This window comes from Drosophila bipectinata, chromosome 2R (assembly GCF_030179905.1).
Source record: "Drosophila bipectinata strain 14024-0381.07 chromosome 2R, DbipHiC1v2, whole genome shotgun sequence".
In the NCBI taxonomy this organism is placed as follows: Eukaryota; Metazoa; Arthropoda; class Insecta; order Diptera; family Drosophilidae; genus Drosophila; species Drosophila bipectinata.
Window position 1 is genome coordinate 22,987,525 of NC_091737.1, and position 17,230 is coordinate 23,004,754.

A 17,230-nucleotide genomic window follows, 5' to 3' on the forward strand; every position below is an offset into this window, starting at 1 on the left:
AGCCGAGCTGTCAGAAGTGGCTCAAACGAACCGGGCGACCGGGCGGGAGGGCAAAAAATTGAAATCAGTTATTGTTAGCTCCACTTGTCTGCGCCCACATCAAAGCCATTCGTTGCGGATCGCTTTGTGGTCGTGGAGTCGGTGGACCCACTACAGTTTGAATCTTTATGAAGGGATTTTTGGGGATTAGTTAAGCCGAAAGTTGACACTTGACTGACACATCAAGCCAAACACACTGGAGGAATTCTTGGGATACCTCGGCGGCATGTACATAATTTCCGCCCGCCCAGCACCCGGCAACTAATTAATAAAACATTTAACGCACTCACACAGACACGCAAGCCAATAAATTAATAGCTGGGTGTATCTCTGTGGAGCCGGTTAAGTGGCAAGGGAAGGGGGGGCAAGCTGGCAACTGGAGGTAGTCGCGTAATTTTTATTGACAGCTTCACTTTTTGCATTTAAATTGCCTGCATGCCACTGGACTCGCAGCTAGGTGCTCGCAACTTGCAACTAAGAAACTGGCTGCTTGCAACTTGCTGGCGAGTGGCAAGATTCCGCCTGCATTAACACTCTTTGCATTCCTGCCTCGTTAGCTCTTGAACTTGCCCCGAAGCGGGTTTCCTATCCCAACCGGAGAGCCCCTCCAAAGGCGATCCACTAACCGCGATAAGCCCAGAACTTTGGGGCATTATCATTGTTTGCCAGAGGCCCGAGGGGCGTACGGACCATAAATTCAAATCCAAACCCCATATATGCATATTTATTCCGATCTCTGGCATCGCCAGAAGTCAACTGAGTGACAAATCGATGGGATTACCAGCTCCCCGGTCCATCCTGACAATGCAGCAACCTGCAATGTGCTGCATCATTTAACTGTCAGGGCATCTAATAAAATGTAATTAGCGGCTAATTATTTCAGCATGCTGCTTTGCCAAGGGGCCAAGACTTGTTGCTGGCCAACATCAGGTAGGTTGTCAACAGCATGCCACCGAGAACAGTTAGTGCAAAAGTGCACTTTACCGTTTAAACTTTTTGCCAAACATCGAGCCAAATCAGTAGGAGGAAACGCTGGCCACTCGAGGTCGAGTCATGGAATACTCTTCAGGTTTTTGCAATTTATTGTTTTTCAATCGGAGAGCTTTCTGCGATTAATTACGGTCTTCTGGTGGGAATTCATATCTGATTTGTGGCTTCAGACCAATCATTGGTACTAAAACTTTGAGAGCCAGAACTAATTCCCCAGAGGGAATGGTCAGGTTCTGGCCAAAACCAAAATACTCGACATCCTTTTTGTTCGGCCGGCCGACTTGCAACTTGCAACGTGCAACTTGCATCGCGTAGGCAGACGAACACAATTTCTTTGCTGCTGGTTTTGTTAATGGCCAAGAAATTAGATTCCAATTTCAGTTGGCCATAAATCAAAATAAGCCAACATGCGGCAGGAGCAGGAGTTTGCTTTATTACGGTTAATTTGTGAACAGTTTTGCAGCAAATACTCGGCCACATAAATCAAATCGGATTCGGCTGGTGGCTGGTGGTAGAGAGCCTGGCAAAAGGCTCACTGCCGACATGTTTTTGCATCCGAATGTGTCATTAATAATTATAGTTTTGAATGCAGTTTTGTTGGCCATGGATAAGCGGTTGATTTATGCCGCCAATATCACAGTATCACATGCTCCGGGAAGCTCTCCAAGTGAGTGGAGGCCGACCTTCGGGACGGGTATCCGATAGATACCCGATAGGCTCTGGACAAGGTCTCGAAGCCAACACTCGAAGCGTGATTTCCATCACTCGCCGTGTTTGCACAGCTCGGACCCACAGCGGAATAAAATCAATCAATGCCAATTTGTTTACCAAATCATCATAAAAACCATGGCAAGAGTGCCCGAATCAAAAACCCCAGCTCCGCAACCTAACGGATGCGTTCGGATGGCCGAATGGCCGGATGGGGAGCTGGCAAGGGGGCTAGCCAGAAAGGTAACGAAATGTAATTATGGTCAAAAACAAAATTGAGCATAATCACTCCGGCAATAAAGGCAGCATTAATGTATAAAAATCGAAGCATCAAAAAAGTCGTAGAGATGCCCAAAGACGGGACGCGACGCGACGAGACGGTGAGACGACAAGGAACAAAAAGCATGGCAAGCAAAAACACAGCCAAAGACACGGCTTCAATTAAAAAGCCAGCCCGAGACGGGGGGCTCCATAGCCGAGCTGGGGAAAACAAGTTCATAGACCAAAGACAACGACCGCAGAAGCAGCAGCCTTCTCCATCTCCAGTCTTCAGTCTTCGTTCTTTGGTCTCCAGTTTCCAGATGAATGCCGTAGGCTCCGGCTCTGGAACACACACAGTCACATAGGGTGTTGAGTGGGCCAGGGAGGGTATCGGTTTATACATATACATATATATGTATATGTATATATTTTGCGGGAAGAGGCTCTACCTGGTGGGCGACCCAGAACAACATATGCTTTTTTCAGCAGCTCATGATTTGATGTATTTGCCACAAAGTTCGAAATTAATTGGCTGCCGCTCGAATAAAAAATAATGCCTTGAATCAATTACCATGAAAACAAATTGGAACTTCTCCTATCGCCGCCTTTAGCTCACCGAATTTGCATTGATGATGCAATTTCTCTTCTGGCCATTACGAGAGCGTCCGGCGTGTGCACTTGGTGGAGGTTCTTGCAACAAACCTGCTTATTGTTGCAGGTGCACGGTGAGAAAAGGATGGTTAAAGTCAGGGCTAAAGTCTATCTAAAGACTCTCTGAGGGACTAGCTAAAAGGTCTGCCCTTTATTATATTTTCTAAATTTTTTTCGAGTGCATCCTTTTGTTTGAACCAAGCTAGTGTTGCTAGGGTATTGCTAGATGTTACTCGTGTTGCCTGGTGTTGCGCGGTGTCTTTGGCTCCCAGAGACTGGGACTGAGGCATCGGGGCAACGGGGCAAGGAGGCCTTCAATGTTTGCCGCTTAGCACACAAATTGCTGGCATAGTTGGTCGGGATGGGACGCTGTTGTTGCTATTTGCAGCTGTGAAAATTTGCACGCTCGGGAAACAATTTTCCTGCCCGTTAGCAGAGCAAAGAAACAAAGGGGGAACAAAAAAATGAAGAGGAGCAGGCCAGTCCAGGCCGGAGCAGAGCTGAGAAAAGCAGGCAGAAATGTGGCAGCAACATATTTGCCGCCTGCAATGAGTGGCAATGTGCACTGACCGCCCCAAAGTTTAATTGGTTTAGTTGTGGCCGAAAGATAAGCCAAACGCAATTTGCCGCAATGATGCAACTTTCTAAACTGGCAAATTGAAAGGGGTGGTGGTAGCCCCGAGGAGCAAGAGGAGGAGGAGTAAAAGAATTAGTACAGTGCAGAGTCGGCAATTAGTACCACGCGGCGTATGCGTAATAAACGCACCTAGGAAGAGACCACACACCGTCAGTCTGACATTCTTAATCAACTTTCATGTGTGGCAAGATGAGAAAAAAAAGAGCGTTTGCCTGCTGCCTGGTGCCTGCCAAAGTCAATAAAAATGTCAACACGGCAAATGTCATGTTGACAAGGCAGACAGAACAAAACGTGCTGGTCGAGAGGAAAAATGCGAAGCATTGCTGGGAGTAGACGAGTATATATGGACATTCTCCCCCATATAAACTTTACGACCTTTTTCCACCGCTCCTTTCTCTCCAGTGCTCCGGCAATGGACAATTTTTATGGACAATTCAAAAATCGTTTATGACAATCGCACCGAACACGAACGCAACTGCCAACGAAGCTGGCCAACCTTTTTTAATAAAGTTTTGTTGCTCCTCGGCCAGGGATAGTAAAACAATAAAAGGATATAGAGGCCAACAGACAGTCCTGGCTGACCAGCTGAGAGATGTCGTAAAACTAAAAGCAAACAAGTCTTGATGGTGCGACACCTGTCCCTGAATTCCCCACTGAAGCCGTATATTAAATAATTACACAAAGGAAAATTACAGAGTACTTACTATAAGATAGCTTCCATGATAAACCATAATATTGGCCATTATAGCACACAATCATCTTATTTCTCCCAGTGTTAAGGTTGGTGTAACTTTCGCTGTGGATACATATTATATGTATTAGCAGGTTTATATATACCATATACGATTATTTTCGGCTGCTGCTGGTGCTGCTCTTCCGACATTAACCCAAATCACACAAATGACTTGAGAAAACCGCACACAAAGTGCCAAAGTGATTTGGGGCTAACCTTTTTGGCCATTGTTCCTCTTTCGTTGCCAGCCACCTGCCCGCCCTCCTTGGATCCCCTGGAGATCCATTCGCTAAACTGTCTTTAGCCAAGCATTGAGCCGTCGCTCATCGCTCAAGCTCTTTGGCAATTTGTCAACGCGACCGCCACCAAATGATCGTTCATTTGGATGCCAGATAAAGCCCAGACGCGGCTAAATATAGGCACTTGCCACAATTGCCACAAACTAAAGGAGGTCCAAGCAGCTGCAGCTGGATTCCATGGCTACCACGATCTATAACCATGGCTATCAATGGCCCAATACTGCCTGGGCTGTGAACTAGTTTTCCAAAGGGTCTCCCAGGCGCACCGACTGGGGCTCCGAGAAACCGAGAAACCAGTTCTCTGGGTCAACGACTGCCAAAGTAATTGAGTCGAAGCCGTAGCCCTCCGCCGTCGATCAATGCAAATATCGTCAACAGCTGCCGACCAGACTGGCTGAGAACTGGCGGGCTTTTTCCTTCAGGCGATGCCACTTTTGTGTCTCTCTCCAGTTGCCGCTGGCTACTTACTTACTTACAACAAAGTTGCACAATACTAAGCCTCAGTTTTTATGGTTTAATATTTTAATTCCTGTAATAGCCATGAGTACTTGTAGTGTTTGTATTATCTTGTTATACAAACCCGCATTTGACCCGTTTTTTTGAGACAATACCTACCCAGAAATATGGTTATACTTTCCATTTCCCCTAATAACTTCATAGTCCCCATATCGGCCAGCCCCAAATTGAAACTTGCCACAATTGCCTTGCCAATTTTACGCAATTCGCTGCAGTCAACAATAAATTTGTGCTGGTCCCAGAAAAAAGTTGGCCAAAGAGAAATGCAGGTCGCCGGCATGGAAAAGCCAAGCTGCACAATAAATTCGCCAGACAGACTCCCTGAAAATGTAGTTCCATGGCCCGGAGTCGGGCTTTTGCAGTTTTCAGCTCAAGTGGGAATTGGAAACTGGGAACTGGGAACGGAGAGGCACTGGCCGGTCCGGTCCGGTAATTTGAGTTTTGAATACGGCTGATTTGACAGCAGGCAACACTTGGCTTGCTGCAATGGGGTCTCCAGCTGGGGCATGTTGCACGTGCATAGCCGGCGACTTTGGATTCGCATTTCAATCGCCTCTGTTTCGCCCCCCTCGACAGACCCAATGAAATGTAGTGCAATTCCATTGCAAATCCCAATTGTGCAGCCCCGCCACCACGCATTCTTGCGTTTGAAGCTCAAAAATTCAAATTCAAATGTCAGGCGATTTTTTTGGGGTTTATTTCCCATTGAATGTCGCAATCTGCGCAATTAATTTACTGGCCAACCGCATGGCAAATAGCGCCCGTCCAGCTATTGACACATCAACGGGTCCCCCCAGAGCTCCCTTTGGTGCTGAACTAGAAATGGAATTGGAAAATGTTAAATCGGGATATGGCTGGTGAAGGAATGAAAGAATTCACGGGTTAAAACAACAAAAGGGCGGACAGCATTGTTTTGATAAAACGCCCGCATGAACTCGCATTTCCAGTTCGCTTGAGTTCAGTTCAGACCACGCCTCCGCCTCCGTCCCTGTCCCGGTCCCAGTCCCACTCCATTCCTGTATCCATCAGATACAAATTCGTGTGTGTGTATCTGCACAATGCACAGTTATCCTTTTGTAAAGCCAAACAGCGCACTGCCATGAAATGGTGCGTGTTCATTTTTCCGGAAGTCGCAGTGAAAAATTGTGCATTTTCAACGGAAAAAGTTTATTGCAAAATTTGAAACTTTAGTAGTTTAAAGGAGTGAGGAAATCAAATAGTTTTTCGGAGGGAAATCAATTAAATTTTCATTCAAAAACAGCCCTCAGGGGCCACAACATGGTTTATAACCTTAACTGATGGTTTCTATTTCACATTTTTGTTTAAAATTATTTCCATAACTCTACTAAAAATTGCGAGGAGCTCCAGACGTGGATTATAGAGAATACAGGGCCAGTCGGGTTAACAATATCAGAATAATGGCAAAATGACAACGACGACAGCCCTGCGGGCTTGGCGGCAAAAAAAACCATATTATCAGAAACGCAGAGCCGTCGATTTGTTTGTGTAAATGCTATGAAGCGTATATTTTTCATTTTGACGTTTGCAAAAACAAAACCCCATCTACAATTGTCCTCGCATAAAAAACAAGCAAAAATAAAAAGCACAAAAAAGTGCACAGAGCTGGTAAAAAAAACGCATAAAAGCAAACTAAAATTGACAGCTTTGCTTGTCGGGAAATAGGAAGTGAAAAACCGCATAAATCCAACGTATCACAAAAGGAAAACAATATAAATGTTTTCCATGTGGTTTTATATTCCATTAACAATATGATTCGGCTTTGTGGCTAGGATTATCATGTTTTTTGTTTCGTTATTTTTTTTCAAGCTTTTCCTCTGTTGACCTTAAAGCCCTCGACATACCGAAGACGGGAAATATTTTAATTAATTCGAAAACTTTAATTAAGTTTCGATTAGTCAAGCCTGGAGTCTAAGTCACGTTTTCGTTCTGTTCTTTTTTGTCTTCGCAGGCCCATCAGCCGGACGCCGCTGACGCAGATCTCGTATCTGCAGAAGATTCCCACCTTGCCACGCCACTTTTCCCCGAGTGGCCAGGGCCTGCCCCCGGCTCCCGCCCTCGCCGGCTGCGGCCTGGGTCTGCCCAGCAGCTCATCCGCCAGCGCCCTGTACGCGGCCCAGACTGCGGCCGGCCTGCTGCCCACCTCCCCACTGCCTCTGCAGCGCCATCAGCAGTACTTGCCGCCACACCACCAGCAGCTGCCGGGACCCGGACCCGGTAACATGCCCGGCGGAGCCTCCCCAAGTGGACTCCAGTACTCGCCCGGCAGCTCCACGAATCCGAAGTACTCCAACGCCCAGCTGCCACCGCTCCACCATCCTCCGCACCATCAGATGTCGCCCGCCCTGTCCTCTCCGTCGCCGCCATCGCTGATGCACCACCCTGCTGGCGGCACGTCCTCCGCTGGGGTACACCCTCCTTTCCTGGGCGGTCCACACATGGAGATGCAGCGGCAGTCTCACTCGGACGACGACAGCGGGTGCGCCCTGGAGGAGTACACCTGGGTACCGCCTGGACTGCGGCCTGATCAGGTAAGTTCAGCTTCCGATAGTTTCTGGAGAGGATTTTAAGGTTAAAGAGCCTTCAAGTGTACTGCCTCCACATACTGGCCAAGTAAGAACCAAAGAGAACTCACACTGGGTGCCTATGCTGTTCCTGGACATCCATGATGTCTTTGCATGGCCACGAAGTCCGAAAGATTGCAGCGAGAAGCGCCAAGGGCACAGTCTCGTGCTGGCAGACGAGATTTGTGGGCTGGCGATAAGCGGGATACTTGAGTTATTGTGCGTTATTTTGTCACTCGGAGCCAGCTGTAAATAAATACACACGCCGAGGCCATAAATCAGCCACTAGTGGCCAGAACAGCCTTACGAGGGGTACAGTCTAGACTCTCTAGCTAGAACTTTGTAGAGAGATTAAAACTAAGAACTGAAAATAGCAAAGAATATTGCTTGTTTTTGATAGTCCTTTAATAGGACCTTCTTAAGGCCTTTTTAGGAAGCCTTCTTTAGGAAAAATTCAATTTATAGAATCTCTACTGTACTGACTGCACTCTGCCATGGTAGGGTACCGGTCCCATTGAAGCGTGTCAATTAGGCGAAGGTCTAGTCCAACTATCCGTCGAATTAGATAGTGCTAATGAAAGTATGGCCCCGGGTCCGAGTCCGAGTCCGACTCCAACTCAGTGTATATGGACCCTGCCATTCCTCAATTCGCATTTGACTTTAATGGCCAATTCAATTGTGGCTGGAAAGCGCTCTGGCCGAAAAGTCGCTGCTGCTTTTTTCAATTATTTGCCAGGCGCTCGAATAACGAAACGAACTCGTAAATTATTCGCGTAAAATATGCGACAATGCCAAATAAATCTTTCACAATCTGCCCGGCAGAAGCGCCCAGTTGCCGGTTACCAGTTACCAGTTCCCAGTTGGCGGCTCTGAAATTCGGAATCTTTTTTTTCGGGTTGAACTCTTTGACTTCCGTTGCAAAAAAAAAAGAGCCATCCCATCCCATCGGGCCTATCAAATGTCTAGGATGGCATTTCTTTCAGTTCGTTTCGTTTTTCGGTTTTTTTTCTGGATTTGTGCCTTGTGTGACTTTACAAACAGAATTGAAAATTTATTTACAGTCATGTGGCAGCAATTTACGTTGATGCGGCATAAGCCGAGTGTCAGTCAGTCAGCCAGTCAGCCAGTCAGGCAGTCAGGCAGCCAAGTTGGTTGGCATTTCCCCGCCGATGAAAGAACGTTTTGCAGCGATCTGCAAGCGTGGCCAATAAAGTTGGCTTAGCACGTTGTGCACCTTTCAACCTGGCTCAGATGGAAAAGCCATCCGAGAGGCAGTCGCTCCTGGAGCGGCGGGAAATCAGCGTAATAAAATCAAAAATCTCTGCCCGCTGAGTCGGGCTGCGGTCCGGACTCCGGACCGAACCCTTTGTCCCGCCCGTTTGAGGAGGCTCTTTAACTGTATTTAGGCATTCCGCAATGTACTTACCACTCGGCGGATCTCCATTCTCCACTATCTGTTCTCTGTTCTCCCGCAGGTTCGCTTGTATTTCTCGCAAATACCCGACGACAAAGTGCCATATGTCAACAGTCCGGGGGAGCAGTATCGTGTGCGACAATTGCTGCATCAACTTCCGCCGCATGATAACGAGGTAAGTCAAGGGGGAGGTCCCCCCCATAACCAGCAAGCCCTCCTTAACTCCGCCCCTGAACCCCTCCCCGGTGGACCTGTCAATTTAGCAGCATTTATTCAGAGAGAAGGAGCCTAGCATCGCATGGCGGCCACTTTATCGTGATTGAAACCAACTCGAATTACGGCTATGACATTTCACAGTCAAATTTTTCAACCATTTTCCACATACGAGTATACGAGTCACCTATCCGGGTCTCAGTCACCGATAATTAATCGGGAAAACAAGTGCAGCCAGACTGAGGTGACTGTGGTGCGGAATTTAGAGCAGACGCAGGCCACAAAAATCACCAAAATCAAATGGGAATGGTCTCGACTTAGGGTTTCCTTGTAGTTATTAGACCAGGAGCTCTAAGCTTGGAGGAAACTAGCCATAACTTGGCTAATACTCATCCGATAGATCGGAACCGATAAAAACGCCTCTCGAATGTTACCATTTTCGGCCACCTATAATCTTATATGATAGTTAGTTAGAAAAGTTGATAGTTAGAAAAAAACCCAGAAAAACTCATAGTTTCTTATTAAAAATACAAAACTCTACAGTAAGTCCCGCTCATACCCGCAAAATTACACAACTACTGAGTATGAAGACCTGGATGGCTGAGCGGATTCCCAGATATCAGTAACGTGGGTTGGGGTTTGCGGATTTGGGATTTGGGATCTGCTCTGGCTAACGATGACTAGAACACTCATTGAAGGCCAACCCGAAAAAAAAGCAGAAACCCAAAAAAATAAGTAGAGGCAACCGAAAAAAATTTGCATACAGCACACAAACGAGACGCTGACCGCAGACTGTTGAGCTGGAAACTAGGAATCGGAGTCGGAGTTGGAGTTGGATTTTGAGATGAGGCAGATGCAGATGCTGATGGAACTTTAGTTGGAGGGGACAGAATGGCAGGGGGTGTGGCAGACTGGGACTGAGGGGAGGAAAGCGTTGATGGGCAGCCTTGGCTACTGGCTACCGTTTCACCTTTACGTTTCTGGGATTTCTGGGTTGTCTGCCGCTAGGTTGCAGGCTTCAGTCGAGACAAACAATCTCCGCCCGTTCGCCCCGGTTGCCGGCCCCGCTTCTTGGAAAGATCACTTGAGGCTGTGGTTCTGCCCACGGTTTCTGGGGATGTATAGGGGCTCCCACTTGAACATATGATTTCCCTGTCCGAGTGGGGAGCAAGAAAAGCCACAGTTTTCAGTTTTCAGTTACTCACTGTCGTTGCAGGTTCGTTACTGTCACTCACTGACGGATGAGGAGCGCAAGGAGTTGCGGCTTTTCTCCACGCAACGCAAACGCGATGCCCTGGGCCGCGGCAACGTGCGGCAGCTGATGAGCGCCCGACCCTGCGACGGTGTAAGTATTTGCCCCCTTCCCCCTCATGTGTCTTTGCCACACATTTGCCTTGAGATCTAATCCGAAACGTAATCCCACGGTACCTTGCAGTGCGATGAACTAATTTCTACGGGCGACATAGCCGTGTTTGCCACTCGATTGGGTCCCAATGCCAGTTGGCACCCAGCCTGCTTCGCCTGCTGCATCTGCCGGGAGCTCCTGGTGGACCTCATCTACTTCCACCGGGATGGGCGTATGTACTGCGGACGCCACCACGCCGAGACCCTCAAGCCGCGCTGCTCGGCCTGCGATGAGGTGAGTTCAAGAATTGGGGAAGATATAGCCATCACTGTGGACCCTATAGGAGAAAACCCCATTTTCAAGGGATCCCATCAGAAAAATGGACAAAAAATTAAAAATATATTTCGTCTTGGGATTTTTATGCAGAATGGTGGCGAATCGATCCAGAAATCGTTTAAGGTACTTCGCTTGGGAATCTTTTCAAGGGATCCCATCATGAAAAATGGACAAAAAATCTGAAATATATTTCGTCTTGGGATTTTGATGCAGAATGGTAGCAAATCGATATAGAAATCGTTTAAGGTACTCCGCTTAAGAATCGGAGCAGAATCGGGTAAGATATAGGCATCACCGTGGACCCCATAGGGGAAAACACCATTTTCAAGGGATCCCATCATGAAAAATGGACAAAAAATCTAAAAAATATTTCGTCTTGGGATTTTGATGCAGAATGGTAGCAAATCGATATAGAAATCGTTTAAGGTACTCCGCTTGGGAATCGGAGCAGAATTGGGGAAGATATAGGCATAACTGTGGACCCCATAGGGGAAAACACCATTTTCAAGGGATCCCATCATGAAAAATGGACAAAAAATCTAAAAAATATTTCGTCTTGGGATTTTGATGCAGAATGGTAGCAAATCGATATAGAAATCGTTTAAGGTACTCCGCTTGGGAATCGGAGCAGAATTGGGGAAGATATAGGCATAACTGTGGACCCCGTAGGGGAAAACACCATTTTCAAGGGACCCATCATGAAAAATGGACAAAAAATCTAAAAAATATTTCGTCTTGAGATTTTGATGCAGAATGGAAGCAAATCGATATAGAAATCGTTTAAGGTACTCTGCTTAAGAATCGGAGCAGAATTGGGTAAGATATAGGTATCACTGTGGACCCCATAGGGGAAAACACCATTTTCAAGGGATCCCATCATGAAAAATGGACAAAAAATCTAAAAAATATTTCGTCTTAGGATTTTGATGCAGAATGGTAGCAAATCGATCCAGAAATCGTTTAAGGTACTCCGCTTGAGAATCGGAGCAGAATTGGGGAAGATATATGCATCACTATGGACCCCATAGGGGAAAACACCATTTTCAAGGGATCCCATCATGAAAAATGGACAAAAAATCTAAAAAATATTTCGTCTTGGGATTTTGATGCAGAATGGTAGCAAATCGATATGGAAATCGTTTAAGGTACTCCGCTTAAGAATCGGAGCAGAATTGGGGAAGATATAGACATCACTGTGGACCCCATAGGGGAAAACACCATTTTCAAGGGATCCCATCATGAAAAATGGACAAAAAATCTAAAAAATATTTCGTCTTGGGATTTTGATGCAGAATGGTAGCAAATCGATATAGAAATCGTTTAAGGTACTCCGCTTGGGAATCGGAGCAGAATTGGGGAAGATATAGGCATAACTGTGGACCCCATAGGGGAAAACACCATTTTCAAGGGATCCCATCATGAAAAATGGACAAAAAATCTAAAAAATATTTCGTCTTGGGATTTTGATGCAGAATGGTAGCAAATCGATATAGAAATCGTTTAAGGTACTCCGCTTGGGAATCGGAGCAGAATTGGGGAAGATATAGGCATAACTGTGGACCCCGTAGGGGAAAACACCATTTTCAAGGGACCCATCATGAAAAATGGACAAAAAATCTAAAAAATATTTCGTCTTGAGATTTTGATGCAGAATGGAAGCAAATCGATATAGAAATCGTTTAAGGTACTCTGCTTAAGAATCGGAGCAGAATTGGGTAAGATATAGGTATCACTGTGGACCCCATAGGGGAAAACACCATTTTCAAGGGATCCCATCATGAAAAATGGACAAAAAATCTAAAAAATATTTCGTCTTGGGATTTTGATGCAGAATGGTAGCAAATCGATATAGAAATCGTTTAAGGTACTCCGCTTGGGAATCGGAGCAGAATTGGGGAAGATATAGGCATAACTGTGGACCCCGTAGGGGAAAACACCATTTTCAAGGGACCCATCATGAAAAATGGACAAAAAATCTAAAAAATATTTCGTCTTGAGATTTTGATGCAGAATGGAAGCAAATCGATATAGAAATCGTTTAAGGTACTCTGCTTAAGAATCGGAGCAGAATTGGGTAAGATATAGGTATCACTGTGGACCCCATAGGGGAAAACACCATTTTCAAGGGATCCCATCATGAAAAATGGACAAAAAATCTAAAAAATATTTCGTCTTAGGATTTTGATGCAGAATGGTACCAAATCGATCCAGAAATCGTTTAAGGTACTCCGCTTGAGAATCGGAGCAGAATTGGGGAAGATATATGCATCACTATGGACCCCATAGGGGAAAACACCATTTTCAAGGGATCCCATCATGAAAAATGGACAAAAAATCTAAAAAATATTTCGTCTTGGGATTTTGATGCAGAATGGTAGCAAATCGATATGGAAATCGTTTAAGGTACTCCGCTTAAGAATCGGAGCAGAATTGGGGAAGATATAGACATCACTGTGGACCCCATAGGGGAAAACACCATTTTCAAGGATCCATCATGAAAAATGGACAAAAAATCTAAAAAATATTTCGTCTTGGCATTTTGATGCAGAATGGTAGCAAATCGATATAGAAATCGTTTAAGGTACTCCGCTTGAGAATCAGAGTAGAATTGGGGAAGATATAGGCATCACTATGGACCCCATAGGGGAAAACACCATTTTCAAGGATCCATCATGAAAAATGGACAAAAAATCTAAAAAATATTTCGTCTTGGCATTTTGATGCAGAATGGTAGCAAATCGATATAGAAATCGTTTAAGGTACTCCGCTTGGGAATCGGAGCAGAATTGGGGAAGATATAGGCATAACTGTGGACCCCGTAGGGGAAAACACCATTTTCAAGGGATCCCATCATGAAAAATGGACAAAAAATCTAAAAAATATTTCGTCTTGGGATTTTGATGCAGAATGGTAGCAAATCGATATAGAAATCGTTTAAGGTACTCCGCTTGAGAATCAGAGTAGAATTGGGGAAGATATAGGCATCACTATGGACCCCATAGGGGAAAACACCATTTTCAAGGATCCATCATGAAAAATGGACAAAAAATCTAAAAAATATTTCGTCTTGGCATTTTGATGCAGAATGGTAGCAAATCGATATAGAAATCGTTTAAGGTACTCCGCTTGAGAATCAGAGTAGAATTGGGGAAGATATAGGCATCACTATGGACCCCATAGGGGAAAACACCATTTTCAAGGATCCATCATGAAAAATGGACAAAAAATCTAAAAAATATTTCGTCTTGGGATTTTGATGCAGAATGGTAGCAAATCGGTATAGAAATCGTTTAAGGTACTCCGCTTAAGAATCGGAGTAGAATTGGGGAAGATATAGGCATCACTGTGGACCCAATAGGGAAAGATCCCCACTTGAGAATCGGGTGAGAATTGGGTTTGTTTTCCTTTCCGAAGTTAGCCTTCGTTTCTTGTTTGGACTAAGATCTAAACTAGAATTGTATTATTTAATCCGAAAGCCGTATGACTGTTTCACAGCTTGACTTGTCTGCCACTCGTTTATTTGGACAGTTACATAAATGCTCAGTTACCTGAATATGATTTCCTTAATATGCAATCATGGTTCATGTGGCAGTTAACTCGTTAATGACAGACGTCTGTCAGCCAGGAATTCGCCGGCCGACAAAAATGTTGGCAGCTCGGCAACTGCCAAAGTGCCAGCTAGAATGCATAATAATAGTTTATTTTGCTTTAAGTTAGAATTCCACTTGGAGAATAAAAAACTAGAATCTAGAAACTTGAAAACCTATAACTAGAAGTGTCTACTTACTTAGGAGATACAGCTCCTTAATATGCTTACTAATCCATTTCCCATTACCCTTTTTCTCTCGCAGATCATCCTGGCCGACGAGTGCACAGAGGCGGAGGGCAGGGCGTGGCACATGAACCACTTCGCCTGCCACGAGTGCGACAAGCAACTGGGCGGCCAGCGGTACATAATGCGGGACGGCAAGCCCTACTGCCTTCACTGTTTCGACGCGATGTTTGCCGAATACTGCGACTACTGCGGGGAGGCGATTGGCGTGGACCAGGGACAGATGAGCCACGACGGCCAGCACTGGCATGCCACCGACGAGTGCTTCTCGTGCAACACCTGCCGCTGCTCTCTGTTGGGTCGCGCCTTCCTGCCTCGCCGCGGGGCCATCTACTGCTCCATTGCCTGCAGCAAAGGAGAACCGCCCACGCCGTCGGACAGCTCGGGAACCGGCACTGGCACAGGTCTCGGCATGTACACTTCATCCCCCCGGCCACCGCACGCGCAGGCAGCTCCGCCAGCACGTATTCCCAGCAGCCACGCCTCCAGCTCACCGCCCATGTCGCCGCAGCAGCAACAGCAGCACCAGGCCAGCTTCAACCAGGCCATGTACCAGCTGCAGAGCCAGCAGCTGGAAGCAGCCGGAGGTGGAAGTCTGTTGGGATTAGGAGGGGAACTCTCCCTTCTGGACCACACCAAGCAGGGACACAGCTACGCCACCTCGGACTCTGATGCGGGCGTGGTCAAGGACCTGGAGCACGGCCACCATCCGGGCGGTGGGGACCTGACGGACTTTTCGGGCGGTCGCGCCTCCAGCACCTCGCAGAACCTGTCGCCTCTGAACTCCCCGGGCGACTTCCAGCCCCATCTGATGCCCAAGCCTATGGAACTGCAGCGCGATGGAGTGTACAACTTTAATGAAATGTCCTCCAATCTGGACGCGGCCTGGCCCGCAAAGCCTCCGCTGGGTGCTACCCACAGCTACCAGTTGCAACGACAGCTAATGGAGCAACCGCACACCTCCAGCTTGCCAGAACTGACAGGTCCGATGCCGGGTCACAGCCAGGGACAGGGTCACCTGCAGCACCTTTCGCATTTGCATGCCTCTGCCCAGCAGTTCCAGCACCACGAGTACGCGGACATCCTGCATCCGCCGCCACCGCCTCCGGGAGAAGTGCCGGAACTTCCCACGCCCAATTTGAGTGTGGCGTCCACTGCCTTGCCGCCAGAACTGATGGGCTCACCCACACACTCGGCGGGTGAAAGGTCACTCAACACCCCCCTTTCCACGCAGTCGGCGACGCAAGCACCCATGCATCCGGTGTCCATACTGAGCGGAGCATCCTCATCCTCCCCCATGAGCGGAGAGCCGGGAAAGAAGAAGGGCGTACGTTTTGAGGGAATCCCCGACACGCTGCCCCGATCAAGGAGTTACTCAGGCAATGGAGCTGGAACCAGCGGCAGTGGGGAGAGGGAAAGAGAAAAGGACAGGGACAGAGACCGCGAGAGCGGAGGACGTCATGGCCATGGTCACAATTCGCGGAGAAGAAGGCGACGCAAGTCCTCTTCATCAGGACATCATCGCAGCGGCAGTGGCCACAGATCGCACTCCACCACTCGGGCGGACACCTATGCTCCGGCACAGCCTTTGTCGTCCTCCTACCAAGGTCCTCCCTCCGCCCTGCAGTCTGCCAACTTGGCGCAGGAGATGGAGGCCCACAAGTCGCCCAGCCGACAGCAGAGGGAGAGGGAGCGGGAAAGGGAGCGAGAGGAATCCGAGGAGTCGGACGTGTGCTCCACTTGCTCCTCAAGCTCCTCCAGCTCCGAGGACTACATGATGTACCAGCTGCCGCAGAGGCGTCACTACGGAGGCGTGAGGGTGAGCTACGTGCCCAACGATGCCCTGGCCTACGATCGCAAGAGGAAACCCAGCGAAATGGGCGGCGACAAGGACAAGAATTGCATCATCTCGTGATGCAACTGGCCGGCCGGAGGGCGTTTTAATCAGAGCCCAGAACGCAGAAGGAGATCCCATCCAGAGTTATTAATGAGGTGCCCTGGGCAAATCCAACTAGTGGCTAACAAAGTGGCCCACAACGCTCGCGGAGATCATCAATTCTGCGGAGTGGATGCCACTGCCACACGACAAAGCAAAATAAAGTTCAACTTGACATTAAGGCGACTACTAGTTAAGGTCTACACACACATTGCATATGAGACTCCTTGGGAGGAGAAACCCTACAATACGAGAAAATCTGTTCCAAATACACATCCCTAGTTAAGCCAACTAATGTTTCAACCTATATATTTTTATAGCAAGAGGAGATATTTTGGAGATGAACCTATTTATAAAGTATATATTTATATTTATTGCATCAACTAGGATTAGAGATTGCTTTAAGGCTACCTTTTACATTCAGAGATTTAAGTTCTTTGCGAGGACTTGCGATTGGGCTAATGAAACACTACAATAATATAGATTTAAGCCGAAATACTGTATGACATTCATAAGAATAAAGTGTTCAAAGAGAAATTATTGTTCTTTTAAAAGGAGAGTCACAAAATAGTTCCTGAAACTTTAGCCTAATATTCCATGGCATTTGGTGACTACCATACATAGGTGCCTCTCTTCGATGGGATCGTTGTTAATATCTGGCCTGTAATTATGCACCAGATAATGAATACAAATTACGCGCATGTCGAGCATTTGCATGCTGGGCCTCCACCGAAGGCA

The 17,230-nt window shown here is 47.0% G+C and overlaps 1 protein-coding gene across 5 annotated transcripts in view; it reads left to right on the plus strand.

Annotated features, from left to right (window-relative positions):
* Positions 1 to 17,013, plus strand: part of pk (prickle) — a 62,415-nt gene extending 45,402 nt beyond the window's left edge. For 2 of the 5 annotated variants that reach the window (XM_017238070.3, XM_017238071.3), the window contains exons 3-7: positions 6,804 to 7,383; positions 8,892 to 9,005; positions 10,260 to 10,388; positions 10,479 to 10,682; positions 14,576 to 17,011. In XM_017238070.3, coding sequence (XP_017093559.2) covers positions 6,804 to 7,383; positions 8,892 to 9,005; positions 10,260 to 10,388; positions 10,479 to 10,682; positions 14,576 to 16,471 — 2,923 coding nt within the window. In that variant the 3' untranslated portion in view covers positions 16,472 to 17,011. Of the gene's footprint in view, positions 1 to 6,803; positions 7,384 to 8,891; positions 9,006 to 10,259; positions 10,389 to 10,478; positions 10,683 to 14,575 lie in introns of all 5 variants that reach the window. The other 3 variants (XM_017238074.3, XM_017238073.3, XM_043210345.2) reach the window with 3 other exon arrangements.
* The last annotated feature ends 217 nt before the right edge of the window (positions 17,014 to 17,230 follow it).